The sequence below is a fragment of the Gymnogyps californianus genome, chromosome 8, assembly GCF_018139145.2.
Source record: "Gymnogyps californianus isolate 813 chromosome 8, ASM1813914v2, whole genome shotgun sequence".
Taxonomy (NCBI): Eukaryota; Metazoa; Chordata; class Aves; order Accipitriformes; family Cathartidae; genus Gymnogyps; species Gymnogyps californianus.
The window spans coordinates 10,452,809-10,475,814 of NC_059478.1; the positions used below are offsets into that span (position 1 = coordinate 10,452,809).

A 23,006-nucleotide genomic window follows, 5' to 3' on the forward strand; every position below is an offset into this window, starting at 1 on the left:
GTTTCCAGTCCAGCTAGACTTGTATTATGTTTCTGATAATCATGATAAGAAGAAAGCATGTGAACGTAAGATTGCCTGTAAGATGACCATTAAAGAATCGCCTCCCTGGCCACTGAAGGAACGTGCATACTGTCTCATTTAGTGTTAACGTAGAGGTGCTTGGGATGGTTCTTGAAAGGTCTAAATCCCACTAGAATGGGGTCTATCTGTGCAGATATGCCAGAGGAAGCAAAGCTGTTCTGCTTTCAACATGAAAGGCAGTATGTTTTTGAGTAACAGAACTTTGTGGTGTATTATTCATGAGTTATTAGAACCTCTGCTTCATAAGAAGCTGTTGTTAGTTTTTATTACCTTGCTTGTCTTCCAGCCAATTTTGAAGAGAACCAAGCATTTTGTTCACAAAGATCGCCTTTCATTCCTTTTAGAGACTGCAAGTGTCTCCAGCTGTCTTTGTGTTTGCTTTAGCGAATCTTCTGGGGCTAATGAGCAATTACAAATTCATTAAGCCTGGAGAAATATCAGGTCACATTAGATGCCACTATTCAGCTCTAGCTGAGCAGCAATTCTGCTGAGTTGGGTGGGAAAATGGATACACCTGACAGCTTGTTTCTACTGCTTTATAGGCTGTTAAATGTGAGGCATCAAGTCCTAGCTATAGATCCTTGCAGCAGAGAGTCCTTAAATCTGTGGTGGGTACTATAGGCAGCGTACAGGGAATGCCTGTGAACAGTGTGTGAATCACATCGAAAGCAGAGTATCTAGCTTGCCAGCTGAAGTGTAGGCATGTTTCTAGAATCCTGTCTGCCTACTTGAGACTCGTTAGAAAGGCCTTCAGTATGAAACAAAGCATCCTCCTAATATTTTGGAGTGAACATTTTTAAGAAACTTGTATTTTTTTGAAAATATTCAACTGGAATACAGTCTTCTCACTAAAGACATGAAAAATAGGAAGTTATTCACACTGCACATGCAATCTCTTCTGGGATAACTTCTATGACAGGTCTTGGACAAGATCGTCTACCATATACTGTTTTTTAAAAAACTGTAGACTTCAGTCTGTGCAGCTGTTTCAATTGCTTCTTTTTTTCCACAGTGTCCAGAGGGAACATTTGAAATACTTTTCTTTACCTGTGAATAATTTGATAAATGACTAGTGTGTGTGGAAAAACATTGAACAATAATGGACTCTGTGCAGAATCACTGAAACCTTCCTGAACCATGCTGCTACTTTAATATGTCAATATAAAAAAGTTGATGAGAGAACCTTCTTTCCAGTTATCCTTTTTCCTTTTAAAACTGGTACTCTTGGTCTTCTGATGGCTTCAGTCCACTCTGAGACCTCTGTGTTTTTTTTATAATTGTGGCTTTAGGATTTCTGACTTAATATGGAACACATCAGTTAAGTTTTGGAAGAATTAGGAGGAAGGGAGGGAATAATAGCAGATTTGCTGTCATTCCTAATACGAATGTGACTTGATTTCAACATCCTTACAATGCTGATAAGCATACTCACATCCATGAGTTGTTCCCTGGGCAACCTGGTATTTTATTTTTCAGAAATAAATTGTGGTGGTTCTACCAAATAATATAGAAGAGAATATAAACAATTTTCACTGAATTTTTGTACATGTAGGACATCAAGGGAATTCAAAGAATAATCAGTTTTTCCATTGTAGACTACCTGCCAAATTTCTTGTACCAGTTCTATATGGATAATTGTAACAGCAGGGTTTTCACCTTAAGTGTGCTCTTCCCGCTTTGTGACAGATGGCAAAGCAAGAATGTGATTGTGGAAGATCATGTACAGGCATGCTTAATTCTGTAGAAAGCTTGACCAATTCTGGCATTCTTGTTTGTGTAGACTGGAGATTGTGTAGCAGCTTCAGATGTTTCATACACTAGCAGATGCTTTCTTGTGTACTTAATGCCAAAACAGAGTCTTCAAATCCATAGTGGCTTTTCATGTAATGTGGTATTACCTTCGTTTTATGGAATGGGTTATAAATTTCTTTCATTTTCAATGTGATGCATAATTTCATATGAAAACGTATCACATTTGGGTAATCTGAATGACTGGGCATGTACGTACTTTGGACAGTTGCAGTTCTGGCATATTCATGGAAATGGGAAGGACTTGTGGTATGAGTCGTTCCCTAGAGGAATGCTCTCGCTTTTGTATCATAATCTATTCAGGCTTCTATTGACAAACTTACTAAGGTTACAAGGGTTATATTTCACCTGAGCTACCATTGTTTGCAGCTTCACACAGACAGTACCGTCCCAGTTTTTGCAAATGTGGGGGGCTGCCTGTGTGAGATGATGGGGACTTTCCTCCAGGTGGGCTCCTCTGAGCTGATCTTTCAGTGGCTATGCCTCAGACCTCAACCTCTACGGTATGAGTAGGCTGTGTCATTCAACCTGATCTGTGTAAACCCAGAGAACTAACACTCAAGTCCTGGAGGATAAAATGGGACTGAAACGAGCCTGTTCTAATATAAATGGGTGACAGGCTGAGACTGAAAATTATTTCAAAGGCTGGATTCTTGACATGCAAAGCCTCGTTGGCAGCTTTAGGTATTAACATATTTTCTTCTACTACAAATTATGCATGGTCTCTCTATGGGCATCAGATAATCTTTACTGATGTAGGTCAGAAGCTTAGTCACTGACATGCTGTCACCTTGATAAATATGCTTAGAAGCATTTAAGCAAAACACATGATGGAATCTGTCACTTTTTAAATCGTTTGTTCATATTGGTTAAACAGTAAGAGGTGTCATAATTCCGTTAAGCTGACAAAGTTCAACTACCATATTGAACAGGCCACAAGCCTGACAGTCCCTTAAATCAGAGTTTCTAGACACCACATTTCTAAATTTGGTCACTTACCCACTGTCATTTTGTTTCCAAAGTCTGAATAAAATGTACCACTCAGTTTTCAAAATGGTTAGTGGAAACAACATGTATATAAAATTGTCTCTTAATTTTGTGATGAGTTATATATCAAAGTTGTGTTTCCTCCCTGGTGTCTTGTCCCACTGTATTGCAGAAGCTGTCTTTTCGGCTGGGTGCAGTATTTGGAACATAAGCCAATGGATCAGGTCGGATCAAGTACCTATAAAAAGAAATTATAACTCTTATTAAAAAGACCTGGCACGAGCAAGGATAAAATAAGTGCATACAGTTGTAATGTTGAAAAGATCTGAGGAAGACTTAGAGACTTATTTTGAAGGTGCTTAGTCTAGTTCCTGTTGGGTAGCTTGGACACCTGGGTAACATCACTCACTTTAGATGCTAATAATAAAGCTTTTCACATTTTGTCTGCCTAGACATCATATGTGTATGTACTAGGCACAGCTAAACCTTCATTTTGACTGATAGCTCCTTTGCCAGTACCTCTGTATTTCTTTGTGCATCTCCTTTATTCTTTATGCCTTAAAGAAGGGATAAGCAGTCCACAGAGTCATTTCTAAAAGAATTTTGTGAGAAAACAATAGATAATTCTTGTCACCGTGCTCAATAAATAAAAAGCCTGATGTTGATAATCTTGGTGTAGGCTGACAGTCTGGAGATGGACCCTTATTCTAAGAACTTCTAGTAGATCTGAATAGTTGAGGAAAATGCCTCATGAGTTTGAATCTGTTTGAGATGTTTAAAATAACTGCTTTTCTTAGGATAAGGATGGAAAAGCTTCTCATTAATTTGTAAGTGTAAATTCTGCACTGTTTTGTCAGCTGTCTCAAGTGACAAACTATCTGATCTGAGACAGCTTTTGGCACTGACACAGTAGCAGCTTTGTGCTGCTGCAGAACTAACATTTCAGTGTTCTGAACTATCAATCAGTGCTTTCCCGCACCACTATGCTCCCAAAGAGAAGACAGACAACTAGATTCAATCCCAGTGAGAAGTACTGTTGAAGCCACTGGAAATTTTATTTCAAATCCTGGTTTTGACTCTTTTTTTTTTTTTTTTCCCCTTCCCCCCAAAAAAAGAAAAATGAAATGCAGAAAAATGAAATGTGGAAGAATCCTTTCTCTCATATCCTCAGAAATCTTGGCGCCACATGTCTGTCCACCTCCTCCTCATCAGCCAAATGAAAATGCTTAAATATTCAGAGATCGTGTGCATGCTGTGTGGTGCTTATAAAGATCTGCTGTATTACTTTGCAGTGGTCCTGAAGAAAGTTTCTGTTTTTACAGGCCATGAACTTCTACCATTGAGTATAATGAGTATATTTTGCCCCAGACTTAACTAAAACAGCCTGAAAAATTCTTCAACAAAATGTGAAATGGAAAATCCTGATGAAATGAACTAACAGGTTCTGTAAGTGTATGAGCAATCACTGTCGTATTTCCCACAGAACTGCTGTATCTGTTTTCAGCTCACCTAGTAACAGACCGTTCATGGCTCCTCAAAGCATGAGCTTCTGAGTCTGTGGGACATTGGCTTTATGGTGGATACCCAAGAGAATCGCCTTGTCTCCGCAATTTGGAAACACCACCTGCCTCTCTTACTTCGTTAATGTTTCTCCTGCTGTCAGGGCTAAAATAGAATAGCAGCATTTTCTCTCTCTCATAGAGTTTGCTGCTGAACTTATTTGTGTAAGAAAACAGTTGACTTAAATATGGGATTAAAAAAATCTACTCGTACTGTTCCTATTTAGATAATGTTCTCATGGTATCTATTTGTTTAAAGTCAGACTTATTACCCTCTGTTTATAACATCTGATATTTATGTTTACTCTAGGACAACTGATTTGTTTTGCTGATCCAGCCAATGAAACTGATGAGTAGTGGAAGAGTCTGCTCTATTCTGTTCATCAAATCCAAATGAAGCATGTTTAAACACATGAAAAAAATCTTACTTTTCTTGCTTGATTCTTTTTTTAATAGGTTTTCTTAGATTTGGGGAGAAAATTCAGGTGTTTCTTTTTTTTTTTTTTTAAGAGTAAACTAAACAAAAGACTTGTACCTGAAATATGTAATTCACAAGTTCTACATCACAAATAATTCTGTAGTAAGTAAATCACAGCATCCCTTAAGTAAAAATGAACAAGACTTTTATAGTGATAAACTATTGATAAAATTGTACCTGAATATATGATAAACAACTGCTAGAGCCTCAAGGACTTACAACTGGCCTGATGTCACAGCTGCCAAATCTCCGTGGTCACCTTCGTCCCTTAGGCATGTCTGGAGCAGTACTGCATAAGCAATTCCTGTGCGTGATCTTTGGCTGTTACTGCAGACTGCTGAAATTTGGAACTCCCAGTTGCAACGCTTGGAACTGAAATTGCAACTCTGAATTTGATGTTTTTATAGGGCATCATCAACACCAGCCTCAGAGCAAATAAGGAGAGTGTTAATCTCCAGAAAAAAATCCCAAAACATGTCAAAGGAACAAACAGCCAATAGTGGGGTTTTGTGGGTTTGGGGTTTTTTTTTTTTGGTTGGTTGGGTTTTGTGGGTTTTTTTTTGTTTGGTTTTTTTTGTTTGGGTTGGGGGGGGTGTTTGTTTTTTGTGGTTTTTTGGAGGGGTGGGGGTTTTGGGGGTTTGGGTTTTTTTGTGTGTTTTTTGTTTGTTTGGGTTTTTTAATAAGGAGAGGGCTAGTGCTAGCAACAGAATGTATTGTACTAATTCTGGAATGAAAGAGAACAAGGAGTGTTACTGCAAGATCCATTTGCAAGTACTGAACTCCAAGATAGAAAAAGAACATCATGCTCTGTTGAGAGTCAAAATGTTAAATGTTTTGGTACAAAAATCTCATGGCTATAGAATGAAAATGCTGCTATGCAGTACCTGCTTCTTAAGGCAAATAGGCTAGATGAAATATGGAGTTATTAAGGCAAAGTCTGAACATATTACTTGACGTGTAAGTGCTTTTGTTTTAATTGTTCAATAAAGACAGTGAGATCATTGTCCTTTAAGCTCCATCAGGTCAAGATACTAAACATTAACTTGCAAAGCTAATGCAAAGACTAACAAGAAAGCTTTTTGAGCAACCAACAGCTGCGAATACTGCTTTGGGTGCAACCTATCTCTAAAAGCTGAGAACATTTCCTCATATGCTTGCCCAGGGTTGTAGGTTACCTAATATACCCACAAATGTAAGAGATCATAGTGAATGCAAAAGACTTAAAGTGGTATAAGCATAGGAAATCAGAGAATGAAGGTTGCGTCTATAGGACTTAAAGTGAATACATGTTTTGGCTTCTGTCATAGATATGCACAGAAATATGTGGTTTGGATAAGAATAAGCCACATTGGCATAAAAGTGCAGCTAACAAGTGTGATGGAAGAGTAACCAGCTGGAGGAGGTCTGCAAAATACATTGAGAAGGGGAGAAAAAAAAATATAGAAAGACTAGCCTTCCAGCTTGTCAGTAGGAAGGACAAACAGAAAAAAGCTCTTTACCTGCTCTGGGATTTGTGACTAAGAGAACAACCTCTTCTTCCTTGCCTCTCCACTAATAATCCCCCATTGCATGAGGGTAAACTGGCTGCCTAGTCAAGAGAACTATAATCAGATGAAGTAGTGATCTGGGTTATTGAAGCATTAACTGTTATCCAGATACAAAGATCATGTTCCTCGTGTCAGGTTTAAAAAGAAGGGAAAAAAAAAAAGTCTGAGCTTAAGCTGAGACACAGGCCCACTCATTAAGTATCAGGAAATGAACATACATCAAGCTAGGTAACAGTATGTGCATTTACAGGCTAAATATGTGTAGGTAGCACACTGCAAATTCAGTACCACTGCAAAATTATGCAATATTGGATTGCCAAGTACCTTTGTTTTTGCAAAAAAAGAAAAATGGAATGCAGGATACCTAGTCCACCTAGACAGACTAGGTAACAGTATGTGAATTTACAGGTTAAATATTAGTACGCATCATGCTGTGGAGTTCCATAACAATGAAAATAGTATTCCAAATAATTTCAACAAATTTTATGATAAATGCCTTTGCTGTTTGATACAGTTAATATGCTGTGCTTTTCATACACTACACTGCTACAAAGCACTACGACGATTTTGTTTTAGTATCAGGAGGGCTAGTACTTCAAACAGTTTTCCTCCTTGTGAGCAAGGAGTGAGGTGGGTCAGCACTGATGTGGAGGACCTCGCACAACTGGGCTGCGTGGTTTCTTTACCATGGAGCAGATGGGGCATGTCAGTATAGCAAGGCAGAGGCAGGAGAGGCTAGAGACAGAAATGGCTCAGGACCTGAACACAGCAATCACATCAGACTTCAGTATGAGACAATGCCAGATAATTATCTAAAATTCTTGACTTTCAAAACTTTCTTGACAGTTCGAATTTGTGTTCACTTTTTTTTCATGTAGTCTGCAAAATTCCTGGTAAGCAAGTGAAAAAATTTCCTGTGTTAAGGTCCTGCCATTTGTATATGAATTATCTTAAGCACGAATATCACATGATACTCAGGGGAAGACTGCTGTTTGCTTTAATGATCTTTGAATCCATGTAATAAAATCCCATTTGAAAACACTGATTTTGAAGGGTTAATCTTTCTATTAAGACTGGGTAGCTAAATTATAAGCAAGAATTTAATGAGAATATTAATTCTGTGAAGCTATCCAGCAGACTTGGCTAGATTATTTTTTAAATACACAGAGTAAGAGGAGGATGAGAGAATAAGGAGGTAAGAGCATTACTAACATATGTATTACATATTTATGTGTATTTCAAATATATACATATATGTATAATTAGGTGTCTATTTAAATACAAGTCTCCATATTAATTTTTATTTTTTGCAGGTGCATGGGAACGTTTGAGGTTCTTTTCCAGCAGAAAGATAATAAAATAAATTCAGGCAGGAAGTGCAAACAATAAATTTTGCAGGTCTTGTGTTTTGGGGTTTTTTTGTTTTTTGTTTTTTTGCTTTAACTTACACTATATCATTCAGCTCTAATCTTGTATCTGGAGAAGGATTGATCAGGATGTAAGAAAGGGTGTTCTGATGATCATTCATTTCATCTAGAGGACAAAAAAAACCATACCAAATTAATTATATTTACAAAAAAATAGTGGAAAGTATGATTTCTGACAAATTAATTTGATATAAGATCATCTTTGGTTCATAGAGCTGTCAAAAAGTGTCAGGTGTCAAAGTGATTTCAAAGAAGTTTAGCAACTTCTTTTCAACTGTACTTGAACTGGAACTATCTGACACAGCATCTTTTATCAGCTCTTAAAATAACCTGTTTTCTTTCTGAATGTTCTAAAAATGTTCTTTTGCATTTTTTTCAGTCATAGCAATTGTGAATGCAACCCAATTTTAGTGTAATTTACCAATCTGTCATGCAGCTTATGTTAGTACGTGGGAAGTAGGGACTTCCGTCCTCACTTGGCATTGAGTTCAAGTGATAAGCAAGGTTAAATGCAGGTGTATGGCATTCTCATCCATTTCCAGATTTAGTCAATATAAACCTTTTTTCCCTTTCCCTATTTATCTAGTAAGTGTTTTCCTTTTATCACCTGTGCCAATGGGTTGAAATGTGATTGCTGTATAAATGGAAATTGGTATTTCCTTCTTGTATTTTTAACTATTCTTCTAATGGTATGTTGCAAATGAAGGCTGACAGAAAATCTCTTTTTTTTTTTTTAATAGTTTTTGCCTAGTCGAGTCTCGCTACACTTACCTAGCTGTCATTACAGTATCTTCTGTGTAGCTTTCTCTTGGTACGCTTCCTGGGGTGCTGCAGTGAGACTAGTTTCAATTTAATAGGACTAAAAAGGAGAGGCATTGCTTCTGTGTTAACTTCTCTCTTTAGCTTTTTACGGAAAATGATTTGAAAGAGAACAGCCCCATTCTAGTTTCAACGCAATTCCTAAATCTTTTGTTAATGAAGTATTCTTGATATACTGTCTGCAGGTTGAAAATCACTATATTGGGTATTTTCTAGTATACGTCATTTTTCTACAGGCTTGTATCACATATTTGCACCACCATAAGTACTTCTATCCAGAAAACAATTAGGTAAGCTCACATAGACTCTGAGTATAGATGCAATTATACAGCTAAAATGGTGTTTTACAATACAGCTTATTTCTGTAAGGTGAAACCAATGCAAAGTATTGTAACTAGTTATACAAGCACCTGCACCACCCTGCTAACATCACACCTCTGCTAGAGGCTTGCATAGTCAAAACTGTTGTGTCTCAGTCGACTTAAATAAATTCACAGTTAATTGAATTTAAATCTGGAGGTCTTAGAGGTTATTAGGTTATCAGTGTAAAAAGGACATTGAAGATGTGAAATTGGCTTTAGAGATCATCCCCATACATGGAGATATATAAGTAGCTGTGATTTTTGTTTCCTGTTTGTTTTTTTTTTTTTCATTGTTCCCCGCACAAGCAGAGAGAGAGTACTAAGGAGTATGTTTAACTTTTGCAGGGAGCTGACTGGCATGATTGATTCCTGCTAGTTTGAAAGAACAGGGAGATTTAAAAGTTTCTATTCCATGTTTAATATGTAGTGGGATGAGTGGGGAGTGAGATAGCTCTGAAGGGGGGTGAAAGGCTTCTGAAATTTCTTTCTGAATGTGAGGGAGGGTGGAGAGATGGCAGTGGGAATGTGACAACCCAGGTTTGCAGCTGACTGCATGTACAAAACTGGTTTGTGGTTTTTTGAGGGGTTTGGGGTTTTTTTTTCAGAATGTGAGTGTTCCTGGGGTTGTAAAAGTAGAAGCTTCCTTTATAATGAGGTGCATCTTGTTACAGGGAAAATAGGGACGTGATCATGAAAATCTATAAATCGGAATCGGGGCAGGTAAATGTAATCAGGTGAAGCATTTACCTATCAAGATTTTGCTGTTCTGCAGATGGTATATAATCTTCCTAAATTTAAATAATGAAATGAACATTTACTGTTGGCTTTTAACCAGGATTTTAAAAGAAAAGCAGGAATACAACAAAGTTTTCTTGTTAGTAGTATAAATATGAATCAAATTTACAAAACTTCTTTGTGGTTGACCAAATGTTATTGTGGCCTGTGTCAATCCTGGAAAATACTTAGTCTTGAATCTTCCTGCAGAGAGTCATATAGCATCCACAAAGAAAGCAGGAATAGTAACTATCCAGTTCGAGTGTGGGATAAAGACCTTGTATCTACATATCTAATTTGTAAAGATTGAGCAAAACTATAACCATGTTTTCTGTAGCAGCCTTCTCTCATAATTAAGTTGATTTTGTATCAATAGCAACAATAAAAACTACTGTTGGGTAGTACATTGCTATTGGTGTCAAAAGATGTTTTGACTCTGCATTAAGAATGTGTGTAGTTAAAATGGACAAATAAAAATATCCATTCTGCAGGAAATACTATATTTACCTTCAATTAATGGATATTTTAGGGATAAGTCAAATTTAAAAATAATTGTGTTGAAAAATGAAGAGTAACACATTTGTAAAACAGCAAATTTTAGATTCTTCAAATGAAAATTGAGTATGGGAACCCTAGTGTTGGTGCTTCTGAAGTAGAAAGCACTAAGCTCCAGATTGGACCTACTATGCAGACAAGTAAGCTGGGATCTAGAAATTCTTGGTGTTTCTAGGAAAACTGGAACCCATAGTGCTGGGGGTTTCCACACAACATGCTACAGAGCCAAGGCCGTAGAAAGGCAACCCAGGCAGCTGTGGTGCACGTATTAAAAAGAGTGTTACAGAGCTCTTGTCAATAGCTTCAAAAAACAAAACAAAACACCCCAACAAAAAAAACCCACCACAAACAAACCAACCACCCACCCAAACAAAAAAGCAACCCAGCATCAGCCTTGCTGGAGAAGGACTTGATGGATAAAAATGGCATCTAAAGACCTAGTTCACATGCTTCATAAACATTACTTTAATGTGACACTTTGGCATTAATTTTAAAAATTGTGGGGAAAATGCAATATCCTTCACATATAAACAACTCCCCACCTTGACATATGAGTGAACTTCACAACAGTTCTGTCTTCATCTAGATTTCAACAAGTTTGTGGAAATATGGCGCAGTTGTTCAATGACAGGGGAATATTTATATATTCTGCACACACATATCATGTGCTAAATATAAATGTGATTGACATGCTGCCTTCTGGGCTTTCCATCTGAAAATAGGAATGGGTGATAATAGAACTGATTAAGAACACTCCAGCAAGTTTCTCTCAGTAAAAAAAAAAAAAAAGCAACAAAACAAAAAAACTCCCTAAACCAACAAAACAAAAACCATTATCATAAACTTAGTATTTTGTTTATGGCACCCTCAGTTCTTAAAAATAAGTTCATCTTGCATAATACTAATGTTTTTATTAAAGTATTATAGTAATCATACCATATCCTGCTGGAGAAAGGCCCAAATGCTTCATTCTGTTTTTTACAAGTTCAGCAAGCTCCTGTCTTTCTGACCTCCTGTAAAGGTTCATCCGCTGCTGGTTTATCTTCTCAGCTGTTTTACCAGAGTGTCTTGGTACTCTTCTGCTCAGCCGTCGGGCCCACTGCATGCTTTTTCGTCGTAACAAGGGATGATCAGACTGATCACTAGATGTTGAGTTACGATGATTACTACGATAACTAATCTGTTCTTTGGTGTCTTTAGTGTCTTCCCATTCTTCCACACTGATAGAGATTTGAGACTTGAAAGGAAAATGACAAGAGAGATTAAGGGCTTTAAAAAATGGAAGCAGATTAAGATGTTCTCGCCTCTTTTTAACAGTGCAGTTGAACATGTGTTTTGGTTGCAGTGGAGCTGAGGGGATTCAGCTGTTCGTACTCAGCAAGTGTTCCTGAATTGAGCACCCTTTACTAGACTTTGACTTTTTATGTAAAATGCTTATTTATGATATAAATACATTTCTCAAGTGCAAAAGCAGTTAAGCGTTATTTAGTATCTGATTCCATTTTGATTCTGAGAAGAACAACTCTAGCCTTCTGATACTGCCTTTCCTGAATCTAGGAATCTGTTCTGAATGACTTCTCCACTTTCTTTCTAGTCTGCATATTTTTAGAAATTCAAGTTCTGTAACTGCTTTTTAGATGTATGTTGTGGATTCATTAAGTAATAGTTCAACTTTGGCTGCACCGTTTTGAGTACTCTTTTAAGACCACAGGTGGAATGTGCGTGTTACCTGTCTCTCAAATTCCCAGGCATTTTTGACCTTCCAGCACATAATATCTGGAACACCTCTGCGGCTGAAAGTAGGGACGTATGCACTAGCCTTCAGTGTGATTCAGGGCATCTCTTGCAAATGAGGTCATTAATTCCTACCTTAAAGCATAGCAATGCTGCTTTTTTACTCATACGGTAACAAAAACAAGCAGACTTAAAATCTGGCCCTCTGTTGCTGTGTTTTCTTCATGCCACCCAAGTATGACCAATAGTATACGCATGCAGCAGTACTGAAAGAACTCAAGTGGATGGGCTACATATGCAGTTCTAACATACAAAAAGATCATAGGGAATATAAGAGGAAACATTTCAAAAGATAACTTCAAAATTGTTTTAATGTCTGTTTTACATTTAACTAACACTTCTAGCTTCTAGTTTCAAAACTACTTCCTTATAATCCTGAGCTATTGTTGTGATCTTTGAAACATGTCTTTTATTGATATTGAAATACTGAAGCCCTCGCTGGTATCAGTGCAGTCGTATTACCAAGTTACCGGTGACTGATTTCAGTGTGTTGAGTGTTTAAAATAAATAAATGAAGTAAAAAACAAAGGCGACTTAAAGTGGAGCTGGCTCAGTTTGTATGAATCCCCAAGAACAGAAAGACTTCACAATATGCTGGAAGTGATCAGTGAATAAAGCAAATTTAACTGAAGAGCTACTGAGGTTCTAAAGGCCTTTTCCCATTAATATAAAATCTGAAAGCAAGATTCTGTTGATCTCATCAGTGTTGAATATAGTCTTTCTTTAGAAGGCTCACCACCCTGTCCTGCACAGAATCTAAGGTTCCTGGAGTCCATAAAATAATATTTGATGTAAGTAAGTCTGACAGTGTGAGAAAGATACTAATTTTTTTCCCTTTTGCACAGACTAGCTTTTATCTATGTAAAAAAAAAAAGACCCCAAACAAACAAACAACAAAACAATCAATCAATCAAACCCAATAATTAAAAAGAACACTAAATATGCTCCAGTAAAAATCACATTTTTAATATTCTAGACTAGGATCTTGCAATAAGCCTCATGCAAAAACCCACTAATTTATTGAGGCTCTTCAGCTTAGTCTGCAATAGAAAGGGTTTGTTGGTTTGTTTTTTTTTTTTTTTAAATTACATGATTTTTGAAGTTTTGTTACTGACTCAGCTGATGTTATTTTGGGTAGGGCATAAGAGAACCATGAGTCCCTGTGTATAGGAATGCTATTTGATTTTGTTGTTGTTGTTTTTTGTTATTTTACATTGACATTTTGGTTTTGCATGTATTTTACAGTAAGGATTAAGGTAGGCAAAGCACATTCCATATGATAATGGATAGGGAGAGTCTATTTGGTGTGAACAAATCTGATACAAACTGAGCATAAAGGATGGTCTTGTTTTGCCTTTCTTCCTGTCTGCATTGGTAGCCTTCCTTGTCCAACTCTTGATAAAAGAGCCATCTGGACTTGCTGGCAGTAGTATTGGAAAGGCAGAGACCGAACATCCTAATTATTACAGGAGGGTAAGTCACATTTTTTGAGCCAGAGATTAATTGGGAGAGGCCAAGTAAAAGAACAAGTCTTTTGATTCTGTAAATCCTTCGCGTGAACTTTTGAAACACTGTGATAGGTGAATTGAAACCATAAATGAAGGTGATAAATATTTACTTAGGTGACTATTCGATTTTACGGTGCCTATCGAGAAAGGTGTGCAGAATGGCCCTTCAGTGTATGCAGGAGGAAAAAATTAAACTGTTTAAAGACAAAGCAAAACCAAAGAAACCCAAACCCTCTTTCAAAGGCAGCACAAAAGCGTGCCTGCCAGTGGCAGCTGTTTAATACATAGAAGATAAAAGCTCAGCGCAGAGTACTTCTGTGTGTCCCCCTCTGTTTTAATCAGTCTCAAACTTCCTTTAAAAATACTTTCATAACTATCATTAATTTATTTTGAGGTTTGGTTGCTTTAATTTCTTTTCATTTAATTTCCTTTTTGCATAGCTTGTAAACCTGCTGTATGAGAAGCATAATTGATGATATGATGTCACTTCTACTATATAGTAGTAATTGATCATCTTATGTTTTATGAAGTGTATTTTTTTTTTTTTTTTGAGATCCCTTAAAATAGAAACATGGTGAAATCTCTGGAAAGTACCAAGGTGCACGTTAAGTCTTTACAGAATCACTGCTACTTTTACTGGGGAAAAATCTGTATGTCACACATTAAGTGAAGAAACTTTTGCCTTTAAACTTTTTTTTTTTTTTAAGTTTCAGGGGTTTTTTGAGTTTTTTTTAAAGGCAGGTTCCCATCTCAAGTATCAGACTGTGTGCCCAAATGGGTGTGATTGCTCACTTGTGCCGCTGGACATCTGTGATCCACAGGGGGTTTTCTACTCAGGCAAGGTGCTCTAATGGGATGTTTCACACCCTTATTTAAACACTAGCTCAGGCTGGCCAACACGTGGCAGGAACGGGAATGTAGTCACGAACACACTAGTGTTCATATTTGAGATGGTCAGGGTAGCTGTGAGTATGGTGGTAACAGCACTACACCACCAAACATCAATTAGTTTCTTGGATCTTTGTTCCCTTGCCTTGCTGCTCCCTGGGAGCTGAGAGTGTAAAATATGGAACAGTTTTAATGTGCAGATTCATCTATACTATTCTGAAGCAATGCCTTATTTTTAACTAACTGTAAGTTCTATGTTAAAATAATTTTACTGTTCTGTATACCAACAGCCCTTAATTCCATCTAGCGTTCTAGGAATGCTTTTCTGCTCCAACAGCTGTCTGAACCATTGTTAAGTACAGCCACATATTCCTTTTATGATAAACTTGGGGATTTTTGTCAATTAGCATTTAAGGTGTTTAGGATCAAGGCTTTCACCAGACTGCAAAGATGATCTGTTATCTTCAGAATTCAATAGGGACAGGCCCAATAGGGACCAAATTCCATTGGGCTTTTTTGAAAGTCCCAGTCTGTCAGCTTTCAGATTTTTAATAAGACGTTTGTGTCCAGAACAATGTTGCTTTAAGCTTTATTTACTTAAGGATGATCCATTGCATAGTTTCATTTCCTATAAGGATTTTACTCCCAGGGTTTAACCCACTGTACTGTTTTTGGCTGGGATCGAGTTAAATTTCTTCATAGTAGCTTGTATGAGGCTGTGTTTTGGATTTGTGATGAAAACAGTGTTGATAACACAGGGATGTTTCAGTTATTGCTGAGCAGTGCTTACACAGTGTCAAGGCCTCTTCTGCTTCTCACAGTGCCCTGCTGGTGAATAGGCCGGGGGTGCACAAGAAGTTGGGAAGGGAACACAGCCGGGACAGCTGACCCCAACTGTCCAAAGGGATATCCCATACTATATGGCTCCAGCAATAAAAGCTGGAGGAAGATGAAGGAATGGGGGGACTTGCGGAGTGACGGCATTTGTCTTCCCAAGTATGCGTGATGGAGCCCTGCTTTCCTGGAGATGGCTGAACACCTGCCTGCTGATGGGAAGTAGTGAGTGAATTCCTTATGTTGCTTTGCTTGCACACGCAGCTTTTGCTTTACCTGTTAAACTGTCTTTATCTCAACCTCCGAGTTGTCTCACTTTCACCCTTCCGATTCTCTCCCCCGTCCCAGTGTGGGGGGAGCGAGCGAGCGGCTGTGCGGTGCTTACTGCCTACCGGGCTTAAACCACAACACCCAGGAACAGGCAGACAATAAGCAAATACTTACTTGTGAAGCTGTTTCTCGTGACTGACAAAGGAAGGGGAAAAAGAAAACAAAAGACAATTTAAACAGAAGTGAATCTAAAGAGATAAACATGGACTGTTTAACAGGAACCACAGAAAATCAGCTACACAGGTAGTAAGGAAGACTTCATCTCTCTTTTTTTTTTTTATGAAATGGAAATGGTTTGACCCATAGGTGCAGGTCACTGAAAGGCTGGCTAAATTTGCTTGTTATTTAGTAACTACATCACTGAAAATTTGCTTTCTTTTTAAAGGAATTATATTTATCTGTCAGAGTGAAGTGAGGGCTTCTCATCTGCGTAGTACAAAAAGGGGGTGTCAAAGGAGAAATCGTACATATAGAAATATTAATGTTGGCGTATTTTGTTCTTGTGACTCAAGTTAACCATTAACTGACAGCTTCCAGGTGCAATAAAATAAGTTTTATATGTCTGTTTAAACGCAAATTGATATACACATTGGAGGTTCTGAGTTAGAAACCTTCAAATTATGGTTAGAAGTTCATAATTCCTGAGAAAAATAGCAATTTACATTTCTCTAACCTCCATTTTAAAGATCTCATCCAACAGTATTTTAAAGTTGTTTCTGGCTTAATATATTGAAAAGCTAAAATAACAGCCCACACTAATATTATTTTATTAGTGAAATTAGTTGAAAATTCCTTTAACTTCAAAAGAAACACTTTGCAGAAAGATTACAGCTTTCAGCATCTCTGCATTTGCAGGTATCTAACCATAAAGACCACAGAAGCAGAGCTAGATGTTGCTCTCTTGTATTCTGGGGAAGAGCTAGATGAGGGAAGATTCCGCTGCCCCTCTCTAGAGGGGGAAGGATTTCACAAATACTCATTCACTAAACAAGAAACTGCTGAAGTACTTAAGTGTGAAAATACCACTGGGGGTCTCCATTCAGAGCCTTGAGCTTTTTAAAAAGAGTAACAAATGCTTTTACTTCACTTAATAAACAAAGACAGTGCCACTCTTCCACATTAGTCCAGTACCTGACAATTTGAAAACTTAACTAGGAGATTTCCCTTACCCCCCCCGCTTTTTCCTCTACCTGATTTAATTCAAACTCTTCAGGAGATTACCTGTGAAAGCTGGAAGGAAGTAATAGTAGAACTCCTCTTACCTATTGGACAGTGGCTTGTAAAAGATAATCAATAACTATCTTAAACTAAATCTGGGCCTGGTCTGATCAAGTATTCAAGCACTTGAGCAGCTGCATGTTTACAAGCTCAAGAGGTTCCCAATGTTATGTTAAAATCAGGAGTTTAGAGTTAAGTGACTGATGGTCCCAAATCTTGTTTTCAGAAAAACATTTGAAAGATCTTTAATTTACCAGTTAAGCTTGCCTCAGAAGACTTAGAGTGTGTATGCTTACCCCGCCCCCTGCCAAGAAAAAAGTGCATGTAAAAAATATGAGTGTTACTCTTACAGTTACCCCTCCCCTGTACAGATGCTGTTTGCCAGTCAGCCTGCATGTTTGAAAGCACGTGAAAATGCAGAAAGTTAAAAAACAGGCCACCAAAATGCACTCTTCACAATATGTTTTATGCTCACAGTTCAACTGTTCTTGATTCTCTTTTTTGGACCTGAAATTAAATAGCCAGCTGTGAACGTGAGAATAAAGCATTGCCATGAATTTTATCTTACTTATCCTTATTTAATGAATTCTTAAAATCTGGCATGTCTTCTGTTTTGTTGAAAGCTATGACAGACTTTTTTGTATGCCAGCAGTGATGCTGCCTATATTCTTCTCCAAGGAATGATTGTGATGGATTATGTTAATGCTGCTATATTTAAAAAAACTCAGCTGACATTATTGCAGTGGCACAGTCTGCCGGCTAAGCTGTAAAAGCCACCTGTAGAGGTATTGGCGGTCCACAAAGAGAGACACCAGTGAACCTGGTGGAATCTTGCATAGCTTTTTTTAACCCTTATTTTTAAATTAACTTTAACTGAATGTTTGTACTTCCTTCAAGACAAATCTTGCAGTTAAGCATTACATGGCTTAATGTTTTATAACATTTTTCTGAAATATGGAAGAGAAAATACAAATTGGCTGTCTTGGAAATCAGTAAACTATGAGTATTTCAGAAGAAAGGAGAAAGTTGTTGTTTACTGTTGCATTTTAGAGCTGTATTTGAGCCAGGTTTAATGAGATGGCAGTATTAATGATCACGTAAACAAATGGCTTATACATGACAGAAATAAAAGCTGCACAAACAAAAAAATGTATGTTAAATAGTCAGAAAAAAGTATTTTTGTCATTCTTTCTATAGGGAGAAATGTATACATTTATATGGCAGACACATAAATACATATATACAAAAAATTACCACTGTTTGGCAGCTAAATTTAGAGAAATCCCACAATACTTTTAATAACATTAATTTGTTCTCTTGTTGCTCATTTCTAGTTAGAAATTCACATGAATACTGAAATGCCACCTGTTTTGAGATACAGTGTTGATATTCTTGTCACGCCTGGTACAGGACCTGGTCATACAGCTTGTTATGGATACTGCCATTAGCACGCCAGTTCAGACTAGCGCTCGCTATCCTAGCCTGTCCTGTCCTGCGCCTGAGCTACCCCTTGTTTTCAATCAGTCAGTTCTCTGTGGGCAAGCACAAGACTGAAAGTCAGTAAGCAGACTGGCTCTGGGTATTCGTGAAGTCTGGGGCTGAATGCGAGCCCTGAGTTAATGTGACCATATACGTGTCAGCAGAGGGAGACCTTCAGTCAGTTACTGGAATTCTGTGCATTTGCAGATACGGCATTCACAATTCTCTTTAAATAAGTGGTTCCCATTCTTATGAGGACCAAAGAACGTTGTATATTCTGTAATCAAATCCAAAGAACAATATAATAAACTGACATACCTCAGATGTTGTAAGCTTTTGGGATTCTGTCCTATAGACTCCAATTGGAATGTCTCCTGTAGAAGAACAAAGTTTCTGATATAGTCTGGCATATGTCCTAATCCATAGATCCTCTTCTGTGATTTTCATCTGAACAAATAATAATAGGAAGGAGGACTTTTAACTCTTGAGGGCTTATCACTTGCTCACTATACTACTCTTGAAAAAAATTTAAAACTAGACACTAGCTGGTAATGATCATATTGTAGTATTGCACCTTTGCTCCACAACAAATCTGGAACTTCTACTGAGTTTGTAGACACTTTCTTTTGTTCTCTCCCTGTTTGGGAGACATAGCAGTGCAAATGGTTCAGTCTTATGAAATTACTTCTGTTCTGGTTTTCAGATTACTTAAAAACTTACATGGCATCCTTCATCCAGTGTTCATATGCGACTAAAATATAAAAGAATGAACTAAATATCGGCAGCAGTAAAAAACTGGTGATGGACAGACTGAAGAACGCGCAAATATTTTGAATGCAGACATAACTGTTCGCTAGACTGCAGGCTGAATATCTGGGGAGAAGGGAGTAGGGGGGGAAGTAATACACTAAGCGTATATGGCCTAAGAAAGTCTTAAATTAATCTCAAGTATTTCATTACTATTATACTAGCTTTGTTTCAAGATACGTGAGCCCCTTTTCAGAGATTCGGCTGTCTTGCATTCACTGTAACAAAGCTTAATGATTGACCAACAAATCCATAACTGTTTTTATTTAAACATCTTTCTTAAACCATCATTGATAACTTCCTTTTTGCGAACAACATCCTGCAGTTCTTTATAGTTCCCCAGAAAGCAACTGGTAAATAACTCAACTTCTATTGATCTGTTTGCCACCTGGGGTGTGATGGGTGTGGGAGAAAACAGAAAGGTGGGTTTTATTTTTAATAAAAAATAATTTTTTATGGTTTTATTTTTTTATGTGTGTGTGTATATACATATAAAAAATAGATATAAAAAATAAACTCTGCACTGGGGAATATTGACATACATAATAACAAGATGACTTTTGAACTTCGACACCTGAACTAAAGTCATTTAATACATCTTTATGTAAAATCCAGTTCTGCCCTTTATTGCCTATGATGGAAATGGGTGTTGTGAAATAGCATTGCGTGTAAGTGCTAGCCATGCTGTACAATATAAGTAGTGCTTCCTGGTTTTTATATACTTAATTTTTAAAATTGGTTGCTGAACTGCCATTGCTATTTCATATAAAATGCACTTTTCCTGTGTTTTCTTGTCTTTCCTATTTTCCTGTGTGCTTTATAGAATGTATTGTGCTTTCTTGGGGGGGGGGGAGGTGTTTTTTACTATGGAAGTAACTAAAAATGGGTATGTTTTCTATCTAGTTTTCCTGTCTTCTCCCCTGGTGAAAAAGGAAACAGGTGGCCTTTCTTGGACTTTCACAAAAGGAAGTGCCATACAAACAAAGTAGAGGTATTTTGCAGACAGTATGGAATCTTCTCTGATACTCTGTAATTTTTTTTTTTTTTTTTTTTTAAATAACTTACAGAACAAAGAAAGCCAGATCCTGGTGTGGTATCAAGTCCCAGCAGAAGTCTTGTGATAGAAATCATATAATCTTTCACAAATGACTGCAAGATTTTTAACAGGAGAGACGGAAAAGAAAAAAAAGCTTTAATGAACAGATGAGCAAGTAACCATTAGCACCACGTGTGTATTTCAAAGAAATTGTACATCTGTGTTTACAGTCAATCTCTTTAAGTATCTTAATTACTGTAGAAATAGCTATCCCTTTCTTTGTGCTGAATCTACTTTCATAAAATAAGTTTTCTTATTTGGTTCTGCATATGCATGCAATGTACATACAGGATTCAAAGAGACTAAGGCATAATAAGGCACCATGAAAGCGAAGATGAATGTAGACGTAAGATCGATGGAAGTAAGGTGTTAGCCTTATTAGGTGTGAAATTATAATAATGAACTCTTCTGTGCAAAAGAAATGCTGTCGTATGTTAGATGGGTCTGCAGCACTGAGTAGTGGGTAATACTAAGGTGAGACTACTGTTATTTTAATTCAAACAAGTCATTTGCCTTCACCAATCCATGTATTTTCTTAAGGGTTGATCTGCCTTATCTTAGGTCAGGCTTGTTGCTCTGCTAACAGAAATGTTTTGCTGATTGGTTAAAAGGTAGAAATTAAGCTAAATGTAAGTGTAGGCTAAGACCAGGAACAGACATTAGATCAGCTAAAAGCACAAATATTTCTCCTCCTTATGAGTTGGGCTGCTAGAAACAGAGGGCCATGTGGGTGCTCTGCTAACTGTAGGACTGTTCATTGCCACCTCTTCTTAGGTGTAGTAGGGCAGCATTCAAGGCAGGCTATCAATCCTTGTTGGAACACAACTTGCAATTAGCTCTTTTGGCTTAATGCAAATACGGAGCTAGCAAGTAAGTTTTAATAAGGAAATACCTTACAAAGGTGTTATATAAATCCTTTAGAGTTATAGCATCTGAATTTGTTTAAACTCAGAAGCTAGACAGATTTAATTTCATACATAGTGATTCAACTGTTTTAATTTTTGTACTGGTAATCTTCCAGTTGTGACAGGGTAAATGCCAATGAGCATCTTCTTGAAAATAAGAAAATTTTTTGTAACCTTCACCTATTTGTTATCTTGGCCGCATCATTTATGCTATGGAATTATCATTAGATTTCCAAGTGTATTCACAAGGATTTGCTAGACCAAGTTTTCATTTTTCAGTCAGTGTCCTAAAGATAAGTCGAAGGCTTTTCTTTTGGCCTAAAATAGGAAGCACCAGATGAACCCTGCCGTTTCCCACGTCATTTACTCTGTTCCTTGTATGCAGAAGAAAAAGATGTCATACAGAAAAGGATGGGACCATGAAAAACAACAGAGAGAACTTGCTGTCATAGTAATTATAACTTGGAATAAGAAAGATAATTCTAGAAAAATGACAGTTCACCTGAGCAGTAGGACTTCAAACAAAGAATGGGTGGAATTTGAGTGAGAATGAGTGTGGGGTTTTTTTTGTTTTAAACACTTCCTGGTGAATGGTTTTACTCTGTCAAGTCATAGCATGACTGATCATGTCTAGGAACAAATATAAAATATTGAAGTTACTTATGTGCTGGCAGGAGTTGTTGATGACAGATCTGTTTCTATATAGGTGTCTTAATCTACTTTTTAAAAAAATTTTGCCATATGTGATGTTGATATTCTGCGACACGATTAAAAACATGTTTTATAAGCAAATACATTTATTTCTAAAACATCTAGAATTTGATAAATGGCTTTACATCTGTTGGCTGATCTGCTTTTGGTACCTGTCCACATACGTGACTGTTTTCTGTATTAATGACTTTTTGAGAAAAGCTTAGCTCCAGGAATTTTTCTATTTATGTTGAATTTGCCTTCAGGGAATTTATTTGGAAGCAGAATTGAGATGAAAGAACACCTTTCATGCACCAAATTACCAAGGAAACTAATTTCCCTGAAAGAACATTTAGCACCTGAATACAAAAGCATCCACAGGCTACCTCTAGGTATAGGCAAAGTAGGTAGCTGCTTCGGTGAGCAGACTATATGGGCCATGGTGGTGTTGCTGCTTATTCTGCGTACCTTCATCCTTAAAGGCTAGTGCTGGGGGCTGCTGCTTGGGCATCCCAGTGTATCAGGGTGTGCAGAAAGGTGGTCATTGCTGAGGAGCGAGGGCAATAGTCTCTTCTTTTTCCACCCTGAAACCAGCAACTACTACCTTCATTTGTCCTGACCTCGTATTTTCTGATATATTGTTTCTTCAACTGTCTGAGGCTGTTGCCCTTCCCTTATCCCCACTGACTGTCATCAACTTCTTTTTGCATGAGGAGCTCTGTCCTGGATTCTTCAGCAACAAAGTTCAGTGCTGCCTTTTCTTCCCCCACTGTCTCTTTGTAACCACTGCATATATTTCTTGTGAGGGCCAGAATGGGTTACTTCAAGGTATGATGACTGGTCATCTGGAGGTCTAGTCGACATGAGTAGGAGGACAGGACACAATGAAATAATTGAGGCCTCTATCAGCAAATGCAGATGACTGATGAATTACTCAAAAAAGTAATTCTGTTGATTTTCGTGGTTAGAGACACTACTTCGTGGGAATGGGCACTGCCTTTTTGTTGCAGAGTACAAGCGTTATTAGTCTGTATAATCTGTATTTTATGTAGGCCTTAT

General features: G+C 37.4%; 1 protein-coding gene across 3 annotated transcripts in view; it reads right to left on the reverse strand.

The window, feature by feature from the left end:
- Positions 1-3,003: 3,003 nt before the first annotated feature.
- KCNT2 (potassium sodium-activated channel subfamily T member 2) overlaps positions 3,004-23,006 on the reverse strand; it is a 153,854-nt gene continuing 133,851 nt past the window's right edge. For 2 of the 3 annotated variants that reach the window (XM_050900900.1, XM_050900899.1), the window contains 5 exons: positions 20,322-20,405; positions 18,768-18,896; positions 11,335-11,635; positions 7,910-7,994; positions 3,004-3,115 (listed from right to left, as the gene is read on the reverse strand). In XM_050900900.1, the coding sequence (XP_050756857.1) occupies positions 3,004-3,115; positions 7,910-7,994; positions 11,335-11,635; positions 18,768-18,896; positions 20,322-20,405 (711 nt within the window). Of the gene's footprint in view, positions 3,116-7,909; positions 7,995-11,334; positions 11,636-15,866; positions 15,888-18,767; positions 18,897-20,321; positions 20,406-23,006 lie in introns of all 3 variants that reach the window. The other variant, XM_050900901.1, reaches the window with a different exon arrangement.